The sequence below is a fragment of the Talpa occidentalis genome, unplaced genomic scaffold (genome assembly GCF_014898055.3).
Source record: "Talpa occidentalis isolate TD23 unplaced genomic scaffold, MPIMG_talOcc4v2.1 talOcc4.16, whole genome shotgun sequence".
In the NCBI taxonomy this organism is placed as follows: domain Eukaryota; kingdom Metazoa; phylum Chordata; class Mammalia; order Eulipotyphla; family Talpidae; genus Talpa; species Talpa occidentalis.
The window spans coordinates 70,193,215-70,210,290 of record NW_023601653.1 but is presented as its reverse complement, the minus strand read 5'-3'; the positions used below and the strand labels follow the sequence as shown (position 1 = coordinate 70,210,290).

General features: G+C 54.2%; 1 protein-coding gene across 4 annotated transcripts in view; it reads right to left on the bottom strand.

Moving 5' to 3' along the window:
* VWF (von Willebrand factor) overlaps window positions 1-17,076 on the bottom strand; it is a 116,505-nt gene that overhangs the window by 61,863 nt on the left and 37,566 nt on the right. For all 4 annotated transcript variants that reach the window (XM_037514506.2, XM_054696496.1, XM_054696497.1 and 1 more), the window contains 6 exons: window positions 14,474-14,610; window positions 13,931-14,069; window positions 12,774-12,874; window positions 8,829-9,024; window positions 7,496-7,711; window positions 3,088-3,328 (listed from right to left, as the gene is read on the bottom strand). In XM_037514506.2, coding sequence (XP_037370403.1) covers window positions 3,088-3,328; window positions 7,496-7,711; window positions 8,829-9,024; window positions 12,774-12,874; window positions 13,931-14,069; window positions 14,474-14,610 — 1,030 coding nt within the window. The remainder of the gene's footprint in view (window positions 1-3,087; window positions 3,329-7,495; window positions 7,712-8,828; window positions 9,025-12,773; window positions 12,875-13,930; window positions 14,070-14,473; window positions 14,611-17,076) is intronic.

Sequence of the window (17,076 nt, the reverse complement as noted above, 5' to 3'; positions counted from 1 at the left end):
CCAAGCAATCAACTCCTGTATTCTTTTTTATCATGTCAGTTATGGGTCTTTTCCTGAGTGTCCCTGATCAGCTCATCAATATCAGATTCAAGATCAAGATTTTAGCTGGGCCTCCCTGGTGGCGCAACAGGTTAAGCACCATACTATGAAGCAATCCTCTGGCCTGTGTACCCCAGCTCTTGTATGCATAAATAAATAAATCTTTAAAAAAATTTCTTTAAAAAGCCAGCCCTGCCCTCTAAGAGTGCACTTGTAGGCCCCAGTGTCATTTGTAGGTGATAGCTGTAGCCACACACGGGAGAACAGTCGCAGAGCTCGGGACATGCTCATACAAGCAGGAAACATTCCTTCCTGTTCCCTTTACTTCCATGGCAAGGTTCTGCCCTTTTTGCTGACCCCCTTTCTTTGGCATCTCTCATAGGCTCCTCCTCCTCCCCTGCATCTCCGAACATTCCCCCAAGCTCCAGACCAGTTCTCTTTTCTTCTCTTTCGTCCACTCCCCCTTTAGAGGGTCTGGCTACTCCCACGGCTCTGTTACCCACACGCAGCTTTCTTCTCCAGCCTCAGTCTCACTCAATCCATCATTCCAGTTGGTGGTTCCACTCATTCACCAAGAAGCCCTCCTGGTAACTCAAAGTTATCAATCAAGACCCAAGCCAAACACATTGTCTTCACTCTCCGTCCAAAGAGATCTCTCGCTGCTGTTGGCATCACTGTCCTCCCAAGCAACCAGGTTCAGAACCCTGGGCCCACCATGGACAGCACTGCCTTCCTGCACCCAAGCTGTTTGCTCAAACACCAAAACACCCCACCTGTTTGCTCACTTCCCAGCATCTCCAGCTTCGGTCCCACATCCATGTTCTCTGAAGCCAAGGCCTTGCCACACTTCAGCCAGACTGTGTCAGCATCTCCCTACAACTCACCCCCCTGCCTTCATTCTTTACGCAGCTTCCAGAGCCACTTTCTAAGCTACCCATTGATCCTATTCACCCTCTGCTCAAACCCCCCAAGATCTCAATGCCAAGCACTCGGTCATCAGAACTCACCCGACCCTAAGAGGTCCCTGAACCTGATCCCAACCTCTCCTGTCTTATCATTCCTCCGCACAACAGGTTCCCCCAGAGGAAGTACTTTGGTGATAGGTAAGAACTCCTTGTGCATGTTAGTCCTGGAATCTCAGTTCCACCTAAAAAGCCCTCCTCCTGTCACCCCACCACACCCCCTCCTGAAAACCTCTTCCCCAGACTCAAAGCCACCTCCTGCATTGAGTCTTCCCCATTCCTCCCAATGGAAGAGTCCTCTCCCCTTTGCTGATTGAGGAGGGACTTTCATTTCTCTGATAAAGTGAATCTACCAACATGATAGCCATTTAACCTCAATAAACACTGAGTGTATCTACCTTTTTTTAAGATTTATTTATTTATTTATACAAGAACCGGGGTACAGGCCAGAGGTACAGGAGGGTTAGAGGATTCACCAGAGACAGAGCGGGGAACAGAGCAGGCAGACTGACTGAAATACACTGCTGAGGGGAGCAGCCGGCGAGTCAGGAGTGGTCTGCTGTACCATGTGGGAATCTGAACCAGCGCTGCAGAGGCTGTGACAGCTTTACAGCGCTGTGCTCAACCCGCTGCACCACCGGGGAGGCCCAAGTGTATCTACTTTTTGCCAGAACTGAGTGAGGCACTGGGTCTCGGGCCTACCCTAGGTTCTCTACTCTTGGGGAAGCCACAGTCTAGAGGAAGCAGACAATATGTTGTGCTGAGCTCTGTGTCCAGTGCCCATAGTCATTTTAATACAAATGTAAACAACTAGTTTTGGGGATGAGTTGCAATCTAGAGACCTTGCCTGGCTCTCGATTTGAACAAACCAACATGGATGTCATTAAGGCATTATTGTTGATGCTTAGGTTAATAATGGCATTATCATTTCTTTTAAGCACTTATCTTTTAGAAATACAGTTTGGGGGCTTCCCTGGTGGCGCAAAGGGTTAAGTTGCAGCACTAGGAAGCTATCCGCAGCCACTGCTGAACAAATTCGATCCCTGGCCAGGGAGGTGACCCACATGGCACAGCAGACATCTCCTGATTCACCCACTGCTCCCCTCAGCAGTGTATTTCAGTGGATCCACCTATTCTACTCCCCACTCTGTCTCTGGTGAATCCTCTCACCCCCCTACACCTCTGGCCTATACTCCAGTTCTCGTATGCATAAATAAATCTTAAAAAAAATACATTTTGAAGTATTTTCTGATGAAATGATAAATATCTAAGGTTTCCTGTAAACTATTCCAACCAAAAAAGAAGGAGGAATTCAACAAAATCAGAATGGCAAAATGCTGATAATTTCTGAAGCTGGACGTGGATGCATTAGGGTTCCTTGAGCAATCTGCTCTCTTTTATGTCTGGAAGTTTTCCATAATCAGGACATTCTAATTGGGTCCCCCCAGTAGATGGTCGGTTTCCTTGGAGCTCACACTGTCTGCTTCATCGCTCCATCACCATCTCTAACCCGGACCTGGGACAGAGCAGGTGCCGAGGAAGTATTTGCCCGACAAGTGTTCTGCAACAATTTCCTCTGTGACAGCAACAGTCTGCTGACGCTGACAGTGACAGGGTCCTAGTGAGGGGCTACAAGCGGCCAGCATTGCTTGGAGACATTTTTTAGGGACATGCACAAAGCAAGCAGGGCAGCAAGGCAATGTTACTCTGGGCTATTTTCTCCCAGCTCAAAAGCTTCAGCTGGAGAACACTGACTAGAGGCTGAAGAGGAGGGAGCAAGGAGGACTCCTGTTTCCTGTTCAGAAAAAGGAAACTGAAACCGAGCTCAGGAAAATGGGGTCAAACACGTGATAGTTGGCACTGAAGCTCAAAGTCCCTCTGCCAGCCCAGAGTCCTCGTGCCAGAGGGTAAGGGAGCGGTAAGTCCTAGGTGAGCTCCCAACCCTGCTTCTGACTCACTATGCAATTCTGGACAAATCACTCCTCTTCCAGGCCTTAGTTTACCCCTCAGTGTAATTAAGGACTTGGAAGACCACTTTCCTGCCCGGTTCTGCGTGAGAGGCCCCGGGCCCCATGCTGGCACCTACCACATGGTGTGATGATCCGAGAAGATGTCTTCGGGCTGGAAGATCTCACCGTCATAGTAACAGGGGCACTGTGCTTTAGGCACGCAGTCTCCCCTCTCATCCAGGTAGAGCCCTGGGGGGCAGAAGCAGCCCTCCAGGCAGACCTCATTGCACTCTTCATCCGGGTAAGAGAGGGAACGGCAGGTGGTGTTGCAGGGGGTCCCACACTGCAGGTACACCTGGTCTTGTGGGCAGCTTAGTGCTGGGAGAGGGGAAAGGAAAGGGAAATCCCATTAAGATCAACCTGGGACTTAGGGTGCTAGTCCCTGCAGCTGTGACCCCCCAATTATATCTATGTGGGCCCTGCCTTTTGTCCCCACTATGAGCAGAAGTACTTTTGTGCCCACAAATGTCTAACATACACATTTCCTCCTGTGCTGAACCAAAGCAATTGTGCTTAGCCATCCCTGAATTCTCAAGCTTAAGACAAGTAGAAATCCCAGGGGGTGGAAGCTGTGACTATTAAAAACAGGGACTCCCTAGTGGCTCCGGGATTGGTGCCAGGGTTAAAGACAGCGCTATCAAGCTATCACCAGAGTTCAATCTCCAGACGGCCAGGGAGCAACACACATGGCGCAGCAGACCTCTCCTGCCTCACCCGCTGCTCCCCTCAGCAGTGTATTTCAGTAGAGCTGCCTGTTCTGCTCCCCACTCTGTCTCTGGTGAATCCTCTCACTCCCCCCCTCACAGACACACACACCCTCTGGTTTGCATGTCAGTTCTTGTATGCATAAATAAATAAATCTTAAAAAATATATTAAAAACAACTGAAAGAAAGAGCCAGAGACTTTCCCCCATGATGATCAATAATAATGGCTACCATTCATTGAGCACCTACTGAATGTCCCGTTTTTTCACAGGTTCCATGCCCTTTCCGCCTCTCTCCTTGAGCTAGATCTCATTAACCCCTTTCTACAAGCAAAAACCTGGAACTTAAGCTAAGTGACTTTCCAGATCATACCTCCTACAAAGAAAGGGGAGCAGGATCTGAACTCAGCTCTCCATGACCCAAAGGTCACCATTATTTTCTAAAAAGGGAACAGTCAAGGGCCTCCCCTGGTGGCACAGGCAGCTGAGCACCGACTGCACTGTGAAGCTGTCCGCAACCTCTGCAGTGTTGGTTTGATCCCGGCCAGCCGGTGAGAATCCCACATGGTGTGGCAGACCTCTCCTGTCTCGCCCGCTGCTCCCCTCAGCAGTGTATTTCGTCAGTCTGCCTGTTCTGTTCCCCGCTCTGTCTCTGGTGAGTCCTTTCACCCTCCCGCACATCTGGCCTGTGCCCCAGTTCTTGTATAAATAAATAAATATTTAATGAATGAATAAATAAATAGATAAAAAGGAAACAGTCCCAGAGAAACCAGCTTTCGAGGACATGCCAGTCACAAAGAGCAGGGACACTCTTACAGTAGGGTGGGCAGACCGCTCTCCCCACGGCCCTCACTCTCCCTGGCCTCCAGCATAGAGTTCTCCCTCCCACATCCCTGGGTTCCAGCCCCACATCCACCAGTACTTAGCTATGTGACCTTGAGCAGGTCCCTGGCTGAAGTATAAGAACAATCACATGGCTGTTATGAATTGAGGGAGCTCATGTGTTCAGGGTGACCCCTGGGGATAGAGTTCCCAGGCAGCAGGCTCCAGTTCTAGGTGGGAGGCCTATTCCAGAGAAAGGTCTAGACATGAGAAGACTGGCCAACCTACTTTCTCTGCTAACAACAGTCTCAGGACATCCTGATGATGCCCCTTTGCTGAGAGGTGTGGGGAGCACTTCACCCCTTCAAAATGCTTTCCTGGTATCGATCAGCTCTTGTCCAAGAAGTGAGAACCTCACTCTGGGGAGAGCCCTCCTGGGGCCATTAGGAACCTTCCCTCTGTGCATTCTAGAATCCATTTCTATCACAGGAAGCACAGCCAGAGCATTTAAAAAGACTATCAAAGTCAGCGCTGGCCATGAGCCTCAGAAATGGGCGAGATCCCTGAAGACTCCCCCTCTTATAACTGCTCTGGGCTTGGCATCTGAGGGTAGTTGGGGCAGGCAGTGCTCTCAAGCCATATTAGGTGTGGATTTTTGTCTGACCAGCAGAACTTGGGCCAGCGGGATGGGTTTAGATGGGAGGTGCTGGGCAGTGAAGACGGAGACCCTTTCAATCCACTGGATCTACGGTAGGGCAACCTCACCATGGAGGGACAGCCGGGGCTGAGGGCCTTGTGTCTCTGACAGACTGACTCTACTGCTGGCTGGGAGCCAGGTTCAATGTTCCCCCTGGGCCTTGTTCCCCAGAAGAACAAATGCACATTTCAGTTTAACAGACGTTTAATATGTGCACCCTGGGTGACAAGGCTGTGCTGGAATCACGATGCAGAGGGTGAGATTTGATCCCTGCTTTCAAGAAGCCCATGTTCTTGTCTTCCCAATAAACAAATGAATTAATTAATAATCAATTTTTTTTTAAAGTTTCAGACTTCTCCCAAATTGCCTACAGCCTCCTGCAAACTAGCTCCATGTTTTGCCCTTGCTCCATGAGTATCCCCCAATGGATGCGACCTCATCTTCCAGATGGAGTGAGTGGCCTGGAAGTTTTGTTCATTTCTCAGAAGGGAAAATGAACCACAGGTTGGAGGATGGAGGCAGGAGCGACCCAGAGCGCTTCGGGCTGGCCGCCTCCCGGCCACTCCACACAGGCCACAGAGACTGATGCCTCTTGTCCTTCAAAGGCCCCAGTGAAGTCCATTCCCAGGACTCCACACTGCCAGCTCCATGGGAAAGCCTCAGGAGTGGAGGAGCATCTCACAGAAGCCCGGGACCCCCAAAGTAATGCCAGCCCCTCTCCTCCTGTTCCATTCTCGGTGGAGGTTAAGAAAAGCTGCTGGATTAAAGAACATTTCAGGAAGCCTTGGGCATTGGATTATCCTCAGTCGCTGCAACACTGATAATGTCTAATTCTGGGGGACACCAAAGCATATTCACATGCCACTTACTCCTCATCATGTCCCTCAATGTCCACACAGCAAACCCAGGTGAGGAAACTGAAGTGTGGAGGGGTGAAGTGAAGGACTCGGGTCACATGGCTGGGAGGTCACAGGCATTTGCCAGGGGTGCCCACAGTTTCTCACCCACCCCAGAAGGCTCAGTCACAGTCCTTCGGGGTGCTGGCCAGTGACTGTGGGCCTCAGCACTCGAGGGACCGGGAGCCATAGCCACATGCATCTTCGTACTTGTTCTGGTTCATCTTTATTGCTGCCTCTGCTCCTCTGTTATCGGTGACTTAGACTCAAAACACGAGTTGGCTCATTACCCCCCAGAGAGCAACACTTCTTGAGGCCCCACGTCTATACCTCTCTTCAAATACATGACACAAGTGCTTTCACCACTCCTCATAGCTCCTGTTTTCCTGCTTCTGTTAGGGCCACCGTTTAGTGACCCAATACAGAACTTCACCCTAAAAATCAGAATATCCACTGTTTATCCTCCCAAATGAAGTGGTGGCTCACTTCTATGTATCACTACTACTCCTCCACCATCAGAAACAACTCTTTTCTGCCAAGAAAGTACCTTTTAAAACCCTGGTCAAGCACATCACCTCCAGAAAGCCCTCTCTGATTACCCTGTTTTCATTTAATTATTCTTTTATTAAGTGCAACAGATGCCTAGTAGGGAGGTGTTTTCCTGTGCCCTCAGGAAGGTTCAGGTTCTGTGTTCATCACTATTCCCTGACCCCACTGCGCACTCAGCAAATGTTCCCAGAGCAACCACCACAACAAAGCGAGCACAATCTAGCCACTCCAGGGACCAGAGTGTGGGGCAGATACCCACTCTGGTGCCAGGAATCTAGCCATACAGAGCAAGACTTGAAAGTCATCTGGGGACAATGATGTTATTCAACATCCCATCACTTGGTACAACGACAGAGATTTGGGACAGAAACCCACCGATGGTTTGCCCGGAGTTAGCAGCAGCACACTGGCACGGGCGCTCCCCTTACTCCATCAGACCCTCCGCGATGCAGGGACCCACGGGGACCCGCCCAATCACGCCCCAACTTGGATGCAGTTCATGCACCGAACACTAGGTGGCAGCAGCCACGGGGCCGCTCTTGCGGGGACGCCCGGGATCTAGTCTCGAGGTAGGGGGTGCGACGCCCCCTCCAGAGAGGAGCCTGAGGGGCCACAGTGACCCATGACAGAGCCGGTCTCCACCTCCACCACGTCCTCCCGGGACACTGGGGGTGGGGAGGATGGTAAATGAGCTCTTCCCACAATCAGGCCCCTGGCCGGGAACAATGTCTCTGCAGTGTTTCACCGCCACGCGCGGGCTGGACTCCCCGGGGTGGGGTGTGGGGTGGGGGGCGGCTGGCGGGCTGGGGGCACCCACCACAGAAGCTGGGCTCCCGCCACGGGACGCGCACGCCTCTGCGGGCGCAGGCGGCGGCATAGGTGGCCACGGCGCCGCAGAGGCAGTCGCGGCCGTCGGCGCAGGCGCACACGTCGTAGCGGCAGTTGTGCAGGAAGGGCGCGGGGCCCACGGCCTGGTGGCAGGCGGCGAACTTGGCGGACGTCAGCAGAGCGCAGGCCTCCTCTGCGAACCTGGCTGCGGGGAGAGGAGGAGGGCGGGTTGTGGCCAGGGGGCTGACCCACCCCAGGCCTCACCCACCCCAGGCCTCACCCACCCCTAGGCCTCACCCACCCCCAGACCTCAACCCCTCCCAAGGCCTCACCCACTCCCGAGGTCTCACACACCCCAGACCTCACCCACCCCGAGGGCTCACCCACCCCCAGGGCTCACCCACCCCCAGGGCTCACCCACCCCCCACCAAGGCCTCACCCACCCTGAGGCCTCACCCATGGGAAGGGCTCATCCACCCCCAGGGCTCACCCACCCCCCACCCAGGCTTCAACCCCCCCCCCCACAAGGCCTCACCCACTCCTGAGGGCTCACCCACCCCCATGCCTCACCCACCCTGAGACCTCACCCACCCTGAGGCCTCACCCACCCCAAGGACTCACCCACCCCCAGGGCTCACCCACCCCAAGGGCTCACCCACCCACCCCCAGGCCTCACCCACCCACCCCCAGGCCTCACCTACCCCCCACCAAGTCCTCACCCACCCTGAGGCCTCACCCACCCCAAGGCCTCAGTGTTGGAATCCCCAGTGCAGGTTGCGAGGGCTCCGGGGATCGCTGCAATCTTTCTTAATCAGTCAATATACTTTGCTAATGATGTTTGGCTTAATTACATAATAAACTGCATTTCCAGGGCACAGGAGCACAACAGAGAGAGAAAATGGCCCACAATGGGATGGGTAAGAGGGAAGTCTGTGTAGGACTGAAATGGCACCAAAGAGAAATCTGCAAATGGCAAACCCCTCCCTCACAACACCCCCTGCCCCCCGCCCCCCCTCCACACACACACACATGCTGCACACACTGCATTTCTCTAACAATAATATAATTCTGAGTTGTGTAGCCACTGCTCCAACAGACTGGGCCAGGGACAGGAACTATGTTTCACTTTTTTCTGTCTCAGGGTTGGAGTCCTCCAGAGTGCACCCCAAAGAGGCCTTGACGAATAAATGATCCAGAAGCAGATGATCAAAGGCTCATGATGAAAACAAAGCACCACCCCTGCCGGGACCCTGGAACGCAGGGGTCACGGTGTTCTGTGGGTCCCGGCTTCTCGCCCCCCAACGCACGCCCAGCTCACGTACTCAGGCGCGGGTTGAGGCTGCAGGGGTCGCTGGGCTGCTTCTGCAGGTCGGCGCAGTCCCCCAGCAGCTTCCAGGCGTTCCCGAAGTCCTCCACCTGGGGCTCCACCAGGCCGGCGGGCGTCAGGAAGTCGTCGCCCCTGTTGCCGTTGTAATTCCCGCACAGGCCGCAAGTCCGCCCGGCGTAGACAGGGGCCATCTGCGGGGAGAGGAGGCCACCTAGGAGCTGCCGCTGCCAAAGCAGCAACAGCTTCTTTCCCTAATGAGATGCTTTACCCGACAAGGCTCCCAGGGTGAAATAGAATAGAATAGAATAGAATAGAATAGAATAGAATAGAATAGAATAGAATAGAATAGAATAGAATAGAATAGAATAGAATAGAATAGAATAGAATAGAATAAGAATAGAATTGAACAGAATAAGCTTCAGCTGAGCCCGAGGCTGCTGTGAAAGGCAAACAAAAGCTAAATGTCTGCTGAGCACCCCCAGCCCCCCACCAACTCCTGGCTCTTGGATCCTTAAACTCCCAGGCCAGATCCTCCAAAGGGATTGTGGAGATGATTGAGTGATCTAGTGATCAAGTGATCTAATGATCTAGTCCTGGAAAGATGGAGAGACTGATCCCGGAGAGGGACTTGCCAGAGGTGACAGAGCCAGGACAGGAGCCAAGATAGGCCGAGTCACACCTGTCAGGGACACGCTGGCCAAAGGGCCCCACACCCCCAGGAATTGAGTACAAAGCCAGCCTCCCTGTATCCCTGTATGAAGCACTTCTGCCAGCCACACAGCGGACAAGGCAGGCTGAGTCGCTATGTTGAGAGCCTCACACCTCACCTTTGGTGACAAAGAACAAGCCCTCCTGACTTCCAGGATTTAACGCAGCCACTGGGCATCACTGAAAACCCTGGGAGTAGCGACAGGAGGAGGACTCGGGGCGGGCTGGGTGACCAGGAGAGTCCAGGGTCAAACTCCAGTCGCGAGCATTCTCCATTCTTCTCAGCCAGCAGTGCACTTTCAGGGGCAACACGGGGACTGGAGCCCGCTCTCTCCACAGAAAAGTTGGGGGCACTGCTGCCTTCTGTGGACAGACTCTGGGGCTGTGGGGCCTGAGAGTCCGGACCCCCCCCTCACCTGTGGTTAACCAGGCAATGTCCCTGCTAGGAAACCCTCCCAAGCCAGGCCTCAGCCCCAAGGGGTCATCTCTTGGAGCCCCTTCCAGCATCCAGCTCTGACTTAACAAGACACAGACTAAACAATCTAGTGGAAGGTCCTGGACCCATATGAAATGTACCAAGTAAGTGTGAATAAGAAGGATGGTGCAAAGCTCCTCAGTGTCCTTTATAAATATCTAGTGTGGCCTCCCTAGGCAGCCAGGCCCTCCCTGGAGTCCCTTGTTAAAAGTAAGTCCCCCACCCTGGAACCAACTGCTCCCTTCTTTGCTTTATGCATCTCCCCACTTCTGATGTGTGATATCATTTGCTTGTTTGCTCATTGTCTGTCTCCTCCCGTTAGGATCTAAACCAAACGAAACAAGGATGCGTGTCTGTTTTCTTTCACTGTCACAGACTCCGCCTCTCAAAAGGCGGACATTCAATAAATAGGCATTGAATGAAGGCATGGTTGGACACGTGACTGAATCGATTTGGGGTGGCTGGAGCTCCCCAGATGCAGCTGAAAGGCAGCGCCAACAGTCGAGGCCATCCCCGAGCATAGTGACGAGCGATGCGTGTCCGTCCCCTCACCCACGTCGCACCATCTTCTCTCTTTCCTTCTCAGACCCTGAACGCACTCACACTCCCCGAAAGACCCCTCTGGCTCCCCCGACCAGGACGGCCGTCATCAACCTCCCCCACTCTCAAAAACACTCCCTTCTTCCTTCCGTCCCTCTGGCTGTGGCAGAGGTAAGCTGCCCAGGGGCTGAAGGGAGCCATGCCAGTGATGCCAGGCGCGGCTGGCCGTGACCTCTACATAATCCCCAGCCCCGGGAGCTGGAGAACATGCTTGCAACTTAAAATAAACCTCGAGCTGCAGAGCCCAGATGCCTGGACCGCCAGCCCCAAAGACAGGGCATCTGTCCATCACTCCAGGGAGGGGGGTGGGCTGGGAGGGGGGAGCTCGGGGACATTCATCTCCCTCCTCACCAGTCTCAGCCTCGCTTCCCAGGTGTCCTGCCTTCAGCACCCTGCAGGCCCCATGAGCCCCAGTGGTCAACAGGGTGATGAGCACCACATCCAACCCCTGTGAAGTCTCCCTTTCTTCTTCCAGCCCCAAACGCAACGGTGTCCCCACAGGCCACGGGGTCTCTGCCCCAACCTGAATCCTGAGCCATAGAGTCCTCTTCTTGTTGGATAAACCAACCAAAACCCACCCCAAGAACCCTGCCTCCCATTCCCATGGAAACTAGTCCCTCCTCAGAAGAGAGTCGGGACAGAGACCCAAGGAGAAGCAGTGGCCCGGATGTGACGCCTGCTGGCCTAGGGGAGACCCCTGCAGACCACAGCCCCCTGTCCCAAGGTGGAAGTGGCTGAGAAAGAGGGGTGGCTAACAGGGAGCAGCCCCCTTGCAGACGGGGTGTTGGGCAATGCCCCGTGGGCATCATGAAACTGAACTCCGGCCCTCGCTGTCACCAGATGACCATGAGGCCAGGCTAAGTGACCTTCTTGTCCAGAAATGATGGCTCTTTATTTCCAACTGTAAAGGGGCGGGGGAGGGGGTGATCTCCCAGATCTCTACGCTCTGCAGAGTGTGGTCATAAGGTGGGGTGTTTGTTAATTATCTTTTAAAGTCATAAATTTGGACTCTCAGGGACTCTAAGACATAAAATGAACGTGGAGGGAGGGCCTCTGGCAAGGCTAAGCCAAGGGCCCTGTGGAACCCGGAACCCGAGGACCCAGGAAAGGCCCCAGGAATGAAGTAGGGCGGCGGCCTTCAAAGTATGATCTTGGGATCTGTGCAGGGTCCCTGAGGCCCTTTCAAGGGATCTTCAAGGACAAAGTAATTTTCATCATAATTCAAAGACGCCCTTTGGCTTTTTCCCTCTCGTTCTCTTGCAAGCGAGCAGTGGAGTTTTCCACAGATGACATGACTTGTCATATTGCAAAAGAGTGAATCCAGCAGTGGGTATGAGAGCCCAGCTGTCTTCTATCAGGCCAGCGGGAAAGGAATTTGCAGAAAGACAAAACAATGTCTTCTCGCTGCTTATTTTTGTTTTGGAGTACAGTTCTTTGTACATTAGCACGTAGTGGGTTTATTATTGCTACTTTAAATGCATGCATAAACACAGTTTAAATGGTTTAATTTATAATGTGTTAAACATTGATATATATGAGCTTCAGAAAAGATCTTGAGGTCCTCAGTCATCTTTAAGAGGCCAAAGGCATCCAAAACCAAAAGTAAGAAGCACCGATCTAGGACGCTGAGCAGAGAGAAATTGGGTGCTGGCTGTGCCCCCCACGGGGTGGAGCAGGCTAGGCATACCCCAGTTTTCTTGCTTCATTATAAAGTAGGAACAATCATAGCCGCTAGAGAAACCTCCAGAGAAGTCCTGTGAAAAATCTGGATTGCTAACCCAATGTAACTCTAGGACCACAGAGCCCCAGGCACCGAGTAAGGCATTGGGGGTGCTAAGGGGCACCCGAGGGAGATCCCTGCTCCCAGCCATGCTGCAGCCAGGAGACTGGGCAGCAAGTCCTCCCTGTGGGAACATCCTAGTTTGTGGGCTCTTAGGTTACCAAAACCCCAGAAGTGAGAGTCCCCAGGACAAACAAGGGGTGCCCAGACAGCAAACACCAGCCTCTTGTAAACAAGAGAGGTCTGTTCCTCACTCTGGGGGTGTTGGGCCTGGGGAAAAATGAATTCTTCTCCCACCACACACAGTCATTCTGCACGGAGCACAAGGGCCACTTTGTCAGGGTCAGGCCGGGACGCTGCCTCCAGAGGGGACCTACCTTCACCAACAGTTCCCCGCGGCCATCCCAGTCCATCTGAAGGTCCTCCCCGTAGCTGAGGCGCACGGAGGGCTTCATGGTGTGCTGGATGCGGAGGTCACCTGGAACCCAGGGGGAGGCAGACTTAGGCAGAGATGAGGACAGGCAGGGTGTTGTCAGGCGAATGTCTCCCCTGGGGGGGCGTGGGGGATCTCATAAAGGAATGTAGCAATGACAAATCAGGTAGCAGGTGGGAATGTTCATCAGGCTTAAGAGAGTCTCAAGCAGAAGGATGACCAGGCTGGCGTGGGGGTTTGGGGGGTTAGTAGCTTGCAAACAGGAAGGCGGCTGTGTTCTGGCAGTAGCTTGCAATCTCCCTTATGACCACAAGAGGACAGTACAGGCTCCCGCATCCTTCTCTGGGGCACCAGCCCTGAAGCCGGATCTGATTCCCACCCAACCCAATACCCAGGTATTCCAGACCCCTGAGCTGAGGCACAGACAGTGTGAGTGTGCTGAGCAGTGCTGTGTGCAAAGCTGAATACAGCAGATCTTGCTGGAGGCGTGCTAGGAGGTTCCCTGCCCTAGAGGAATGACTGTATCATCACATGGGAGGCATGCTGTGTGCACACTTGCCCAAGAGCACCTACTATGTGCAATGCCAGGGTAACAGATCATGGGGTGAGGGGCAGTGCTCATGAGAGGGGAGTGGTCTGAGAGCCACTTGGAGGGTTCAGGTGGGGATTATGCTATGCAAAAGGGTGCCTGCAACCTGGCAATGACAGTGGACAGGTAGGCCTTACCCACAGGTCACAGGGTCACCTAGCTTTGCTCCAGATCCTCTGGTCTGACCCATCACCCACCACCCCAGCCTTTGAGCTTCAACCTGTGTTCCTCCCACCTCAAAGCAGAACCAGAACCAGAACCACCCTGCTTCCCTCAGTTTCCCTTGGCTCAAGTCAAGTGAAAATCCCCTGGTTCCCTTTCTCCTCTGTGCTCTGGGCCTGCAGCAGCCTCCCCTGTCCTCCCTGGGTGTCCATTTGGCTCCCTCCGTTGGTCCTCCTTCTCCAGAAGCCCTCCTTTCTTGCAGGGACACACCCTGAGGATACCCACCCTGCCCCCCAGAGATAGTCCTCTTTCATTTCACAGGGCGGGGGTGGGGGGAGGAGGGCACCCACCTTGCAGGAATGGGAGCTGCACATCCTGGCCATCCATGGCAACCCCGCCCCCGTGCTTCAGCTTCACGAGGCCATTGTGCAGCTTGGGCAGACGCACCGTGACCGAGCGGGTACAGACAGCATCGGGGTCATCGGCACACTGCCGAGAGGGGCAGGCAGTGAGGTCACCACACCCCAGCAGCCCAGGGAAAGACCCCAGCCCCAGGCAGACCGTGGCATGCTCACTCGGAAGGACCCCCCCACCCCGGAGCTGTGCCACAAGCAGGCCCAAGTCCAGCCCCAGCCCTGCCCAGCTTCTGAGGCTCCCATGCCCTCTCCATCCTGGTCTGGACTTTTCTAAGGAACTCTAGGCCTCTGGCTCATCTGCGTGTACCTTAGACCTGTTTTTTCCAAGCAAATTGGAGACCAGGCTCCTCAAGAGGCCCCTGTGTACCTTTGCTCTGTTCTCTGGAGAAAAGGTGAGTCCCCAGGCACCACTGCAGCCCCCTCAAGGAGACGGTCCCTTCCAGGGCTGCCCCTGCCCTGCATCCCGGCAGCGCTCACCTGGACCGTCTCTATGACGATGGAGAAGGTGTGGTCCTGGCAGTCCCGGGCCAGCAGGTACTGGCAGACCCCACTGAAGGTGAAGTATCTGCTGTCAAAGCTCTTGAAGTGGGACTGCCCTGCGACGAGACACTCCCCTGGGGAGACACAGAGAGAAGGGGAGAACAGGGGAGCTGGCGGGGGGGAGGAGTCATCTCCTCGAGCAGCAAAGGGGGTGCAACATCCCATCTCTGAAACCCCGCAGACCTTCCTTCCACACACTGGGTTATATTCTACAAGAGGACTCCATGTTGGGCCTAGTTGTCAGCCCTCAGAGGTCAGCACTGGATCCTCGATTCAACGCCTCACTTATCAAGGGGCCAGGTCCTAAGGGGAGCTCAGTCGGCGGTGAGGGGACACTGGAACCCGCAGAGTCTCTTTTCCTTCCCCAAAGCCACCTTGGGGTGGAGCATCTCAGAGCTGCCCAGGGCAAGGCACTGCCACTGGGGTCTAGGGCAGACCCACTGGGAGAGTTCCTGAAGGCAAGAGGACAGAAAGCACAGCCAGGAGGGGCCATGAGGGAGGGCGAGGCGGGCACCCTTGGAGCTGAACAGTGCAGAGACCAGGACCCCCGCCCCTCCCCCCGGGCCTTAGGGGCGGCTCTAAGGCCTCCTCATGGGCAAATCCACGCGTGACTTCAGCCCAGGCCAATGGGGGGCCAGAAGGCCATCTGCCCATGATCTCACCACTGCCCAGCCAGCTCCCCAGGCCAGGCTGACATGTCCGTGGGTGGGGTGAGGACTCTGCTTCATCTCCCTGCAACTCAAAACCCTCCACCTAATCGCCCAAGACCAGCCGGGGCCCCGGTGCTGGCCCAGTGCAGCTCAGAGCAGATGTCACTTGTCCTGGGAAGCCCCGAACAGGGCAGGTCTCTGCCAGCACCTCCAGTGATTCCCCATCCCCCCCGCCCTAGCTCAGGGCAACCCCATTTCACGGCAACAGAGAGTTCATTGAAGCTGAACCAGGCATCTGGCTCCCTTCCAAAACTCCCTTTATGTATTTCCTCTCATCTGTGCCTTCCACTCTGTAGAAAAATAAACATATACACACAGCACGTCCGCTCCATGAAGCAGGGGCCGCCTTTACCACCCAGCCACAATCACGTGTCCTCCAGCACACGAATCTGGTCTAAACCTGAGGTTTCCCCAAGAGCATCCTACAGCAGATCCTGCCTGGGCCCATCTCCAGGGGTTGATGGAGGGGTTGATGGGTGAGGGTGTCCCCAAAGGTCATCGGGAGATTCCAGCTGCCCATCTGTCAAAGTGGCCCGTTGCCGGCCCCATCCACTGAAAGGTACAGAGCCTTTGTGGTGTTGGAAGGCAGGGGCAGGGGAGAGTAGCCTGGGCCCGGGGCAGTTGACCCCTCCCAGGACAGCAGTGGCCAGAAAAAAATAGGAGAAACTAGGGAGGCCCCAGATCACTGCCATGAGCAGCACCATCTATATTTTTGCTCCTAACACAGAGCTTCCCAAAGCCTTGGAATGTCCTAGTGACAGAAGTGACTTGTGTACCCTAAATAACTTTGGGGAGTGAGGGACTATCATCAGGTACAATTAGAGACCTGGGACTTTCAGCTCCAACCCCTACCTCCTGAGGGGGGGGGGAGAAGGGCTGGAGAGTTAGTAATCAATCGTGCCTCCCTAACCCCCAAACAAGTTTCTGAGAGCTTCTGTGTCAGGGAGCACATCCACATATCGGTACCCCAGCTCCATGGGGACCGACACTCCTGTGCTCAGTACCTTTAGGACTTGCCCTGTCCCTCCTCCTCTGTCTATTCACATGTAGCCCCTTGATAACAGCCAGTAGCAGTAAGGACGGGGTTCTGTGTGAGCCGTGTTAGCAAATCATAGAACCTGAGGAGAGGGTGATGGGAAGCCAAAGGTGTAGCTAACTCATGCAGGGACCGGTGCCCTGAGGACCCCAGGGTGGGCTGGCATGTGGGTGATGCTGAGCCCTGAGCCTGTGGGGTCTGTGCCAGTGCTCAGCCTCAGACCTGGACCGCAGACACCCAGCAGGTGTCCAGAAAGTCAGAGAGTTGTTGGGTCAGTGGGAGACGCACACATTTGGTGTCAGAGTGTTGAGCAGAATGAGATTGTGCCTGACGGTTGTTGGCAGTGGAAGTCTGGGCAGAGCCAGCAACGAGGTGGACAAGGTCACCGGGCTGGTCATCATGAGTTGGAATTCTAAATCCCCTGAGGTCACCAGAAATCTTTTTAAATGATTGTTTTTCAGAAGCCGCCATCCATCTACAAACAGTGATACCACCCTTTGTGTCAAATGTCTTGACCCTTGGCCATAAAATGGGCAGGACCTCCTTCCCCAACCTTCCTGAGTTTTCTTATCTGAGCAAGAAGTTTGGCCAAGGAGAAAATTCACAAACATTCCAAAGCAAAGCTTTCAGGCCTGGAATTTAATCCTCCCTTCTGATTTCCTGCGGAGCCCCACTGATGTGTGCTCCAAAGTTTCTTGAGATTCAGAACTGTATATAGCATATCTCCATGGCACAGCTGAGGATGGAGGTGCTGGCAAAGGAAGCCAGGAACATGGACGGGCAAGCTGCTGGGC